The following is a 4,147-nucleotide window of genomic DNA, read 5'->3' as shown; positions in this document are numbered from 1 at the left end:
ATGACTGTTTTACCAGTCCGGATCAAAAGGCTTTTGAGAAAAAAATACTTTTTTTTTTTTTTTTAATTTAACCTTGAGTTTAACCATGAACATACTTGATTTCAAAACACTGACGTTGATCCAGTTTATTTTGACATTTTTAAAATTCATTATATTCACCTTGATGAAAAAAATAACGTTTTCTCATATTCATAAACTTCTGAGATTAAATTATTATTTAAGACTTTAAAGTTGTTTGATCAGAGCACAACATCAAAGTATCGTCTGCAAAAAAACAAAAAAAAGACTCCTGAAAGGCGTTTTCAAAAAGTTGTATTTTCAGTGGCTCTGAGCAGCGTTGTGGTGTAAACGGGCCGAGACGACCTGATCTTATGAACTCAAATATCGGTACGACATTATCATCTGTGTCAAAACGAACGATCGCTCACACTTTACACCACATATGATCTACAACCAGCCTGATGTCCGTCTCTACAAATCCGCTGCTGAAAATCAGAAGAAGTGACGCCGGGTTGTTGGAAAACCGAAGAAAACTTGGAGAAAACACCATTAAACAGGGAAAGAACGGGCCGAAACAAACTTCAGAAAGTTTACAAAAGAAGCTTCAAATAAAGGAACAAACTCCTTTTTGCAGCAGTTTAAAAGTTTCTTTATTCCAAACATGAGTTTTAAAAGTAGAAAAGACGCTTCGTGCCGGAGCTTCCAGCTGATCGGTCGGTTTTCCCGCTCCGCTTCCATCCGGTGAATTTACAGAGTAATAAAACAAGAGAATGAGAACGACTACAGGACGGCGATCACACCGGCGAACCGTTCCTATTGGCTTCTTCTTGGTTTGAAACCACCTAATGCGAGCCGAGAGCGCTGCGGCGGGCGGCGCTCAGTCGGACAGCGAGGGCGAGCGCAGCGACCTGCCGCTGGCCGGACTGTTGCTGTATGCGTGCGAGTTGTCGCGCTCGCGCTCCTTGTCGCGCTCCTTGCCGTCGTGCTTGTGCTTGTGCTTGTGTTTGTGCTTGTGCTTCTTCTTCTTCTTCTTGTGCTCGTGGTGGTGGTGGTGGTGGTGGTGGCCGTGCTCGCCGCCGTGCTTGGACGACGCCGAGCCCGGCTCCTTGGGGAAGGCCGGGACGGGCGTGGCGGGCATGGACAGCAGCGGCTGCTCCACCGACGGGGGCTCCTTGCCCGGGGTGGAGGGGCGCTCCAGCAGGTTCAGGTGGTGGTGGATGAAGGCCTGGCTGTCGTGGACCGTCTCCATGTCGATGTCTTCGTCCTCCATGGTGTTGAACTGCGGCGGAACCAGAGAACATAAAGGAAGAGGAGGGATGAGGAGAGAGGACGACAGGCGGCCCATCAGAGCAGCGAGGCTCTCAGTCCTACCCGGATCTTGTAGCGGCCTCCTCTGGCGTCGTCGTCCTGCTGCTGCAGGATCTGGCCCGGCTCCGGAGGGGACCCCAGGGGGGTCTCGGCCTTCCTCTTCAGGCCCTGCGGGGGCTGGCCCACCCCGCACACCCCCAGGGAAATGGGATCCGGCTCCTCGTCCACCTGAGACCCAAATGAAGCAACCTGAACCAGCAGCGGGGACTGGACTGCCTCTTTCCCCTACCCAGGGAATTTACTAGAACTTTTCAAGACCAAATTCTTCAGGATCCTGGAACCACGAAATAGATGCACGCACACACACAGGCACACACGTACAGTCCAACCACGAAACCAACAAAGGCACGGAGCAACAACCAACCAACACAGAAACCAACCAACAAAGGGAGCAACCAAGAAAAAAACCCAGAAACCAACAAACCAACTGGAGGATCAGCCGCTGGAGTTCAGAGCGGCTGTTTCTGCTCGCTCAGGGTCAGGCGGCGAGAACACAGCTCGCCAAATGCTGCTTTACCCACAATTACATGGGGCTCATGTAAGACAATACGGCATTTCATTTTATTTTTATTGTAGCGCAATTAAATCAAGCTTAAGGGAAATGAAGACCACCGAGCAGCAGCGGCACAAGTGGCTTCACAAAGCGATGAAACCCACCGATCCACGGCGACACGAGCGCCGAGACGTCCAGCGGCTGGAGACGGCGCGGGCCGACCGAGGGAAACCACGGACATTTAATCTGATTTCGTTCAATATTAGTGTTTCTTGCTGCCAAAACCTCCACAGATCTGTGTTCTGCATTAAAACGTATCGTCTGATGAGTTCTGTTCAGTGGCTGTTCTGGCACCACGGGGGGGGGGGGGGGGGGGGGAGGAGGAGCAGCGGGTTGGTGGAAACTCACGGCTGAGTAGCTCATGCCCACGCCGTGGATGCCGATGCTGGCGGGCGTCTCCATGACGGCGCCGACGGCCAGCTCGGGCTTGATGGTGGGGTTGAGGACGGCCTTCTTCTCCTTGAGGTTGAGCACCAGGCCCAGCTCGGGCAGCGGCAGGCAGGACGGCCGGGTCAGGCCGAACAGCGTGTAGTACAGGTTGACGGCGTCGCAGCGCAGCCGCCAGTCGTGGGAGGTGCCTGAGAAAAGTCACAATCGGCAGTGTTGGCGGTTAAAAACCTTCGGAACGAAGAGCGCCGATGAGAGTTCGATTGTTTAGAGCAAAGTTTATTTGACAACCTTCTCCTCTTTTCCAATGAGAGCAAAACGCTGATCCTGAACGGCAGGATTTATTTGACCTTCGCTCTAAGACAATACGGCGGCTCCACGCGTCATTTGAACGAAACGCCGGCGCCAGACTGCGGCTTTTCGACGGCCGCGGCGCTGACCTTCAGCGTGAGCGAGCGGGACACCCGAGCGGAGAACGCAGCGTTTAAGGCGACCACAGCGGCCGCTCTCCTGTTTGGCCTGGCAGCGGCGGGGGGCTGACCAACAAACACACGGAACCATCGTCGATATTTCCCTCTGCTTCTTTTTTTTCCCCGGCGTTTGGAGTCAATAAACCGAACCGGGACGCCGTAATGGGCTGAGCTGAGGTTTCGGGGATGGAGGGCTTGTTTGCTTTGGCAGGACGGCGCCTTTAACGGCCCGGAGACACATCGGACCCCCTGGTAGAGAGAAATGATGAAACCCGAGCAGTCCAAGCTCTCAAAGTTCATGAGCGAGCACAAGTTTTTAACAAAACACAACCGAGGAGCCGCGATCGCAGCAATGAATATACGCTGAACTGATCTCAGAGAGATCAGTTCAGCGTATATTCATTGCTGCGATCTCAACCTCCTGGAGGGATTAAGATTTTCCAGCAGTAATTTACTGTCACACTGGATTGGTTTTCCAGTGGACGGGACGTCTGGAACCCAGCTGACGGGCCGAGACGATAAAACAGGAGCATCTGAAGCGGAGCCCGGTCCTTTACTTTAAAGCAGATTCAGTTCAGGACGGTCTGAATGGAGGAATCTGGAGATCTGAGGAGAGACGCCGCTGCCGCACAGATGTGGTGACGTGTCCCAACGAGACGTGGAGCCGCCGAGCGGCAGGAGCAGTTTGGATTGTGTTTGACATCTGAGTGAGTGTGTGTGTGTGTGTGTGTGTGTGTGTGTGTGTGTGTGTGTGTGTCTCTCACCAGAGTTCATGAGCTTCCACAGCTGATCCACCAGAGCTTCGTTGCACAGAGTGGAATCTGTCGTCTTGGTGAACGGAGGATTCTTACACAGCATTCCCAGGATCCGATGTCTGAGGGGACACACACACACACACACACACACACACACACACACACACACACACACACACACACACACATTTAGCCTCTGAATGCTATCACTACTGAAGCTGGAGTCAAATTCCAAGCCCTCCGTGATCTGTTTTATTGGCATTTTGCTGTTGCTGGTTTCTGGAGGCGACCCGCTCAGAGTGAAGCGACCTTCTGGCGACACTGCGGGTCTGAACGAGGCCGAAGCTGCAGCAGCAGCGGCTGTTCCAGAGGATGACTTCCTCTGATAAATCACAACGCGCAGCCTCAAAAAGGACGGAAGGAAACCGCTTCAAAGAAAACATCTGTGTTGGAGGGAACGCACTGACGGAGTCTGACACGTCTCATGACCTGGATGTTTCTCTGACCAAAAAAAAAATGTTGTGTGTCTGCGTGCGTGCGTGCGTGCGTGCGTGTGTGTGTGTGTGTGTGTTCTGACCTGACGTACGGAGCCGGGTCGTTCTGGACCATGTTGA

General features: G+C 52.9%; 1 protein-coding gene across 1 annotated transcript in view; it reads right to left on the bottom strand.

Annotated features, from left to right (window-relative positions):
• Window positions 1–300: 300 nt before the first annotated feature.
• taf2 (TAF2 RNA polymerase II, TATA box binding protein (TBP)-associated factor) overlaps window positions 301–4,147 on the bottom strand; it is a 16,594-nt gene continuing 12,747 nt past the window's right edge. Inside the window, exons 22-26 of the mRNA XM_030101994.1 lie at window positions 4,111–4,147; window positions 3,543–3,652; window positions 2,270–2,499; window positions 1,372–1,536; window positions 301–1,279 (exon numbers count right to left, since the gene is read on the bottom strand). The exon at window positions 4,111–4,147 is cut by the window's right edge and continues 33 nt beyond it. Of these exons, the coding sequence (XP_029957854.1) occupies window positions 878–1,279; window positions 1,372–1,536; window positions 2,270–2,499; window positions 3,543–3,652; window positions 4,111–4,147 (944 nt within the window). The 3' untranslated portion in view covers window positions 301–877. The remainder of the gene's footprint in view (window positions 1,280–1,371; window positions 1,537–2,269; window positions 2,500–3,542; window positions 3,653–4,110) is intronic.

The sequence above is a fragment of the Salarias fasciatus genome, chromosome 11 (assembly GCF_902148845.1).
Source record: "Salarias fasciatus chromosome 11, fSalaFa1.1, whole genome shotgun sequence".
Classification (NCBI taxonomy): Eukaryota; Metazoa; Chordata; class Actinopteri; order Blenniiformes; family Blenniidae; genus Salarias; species Salarias fasciatus.
This window is presented reverse-complemented; position numbering and strand designations above follow the sequence as displayed.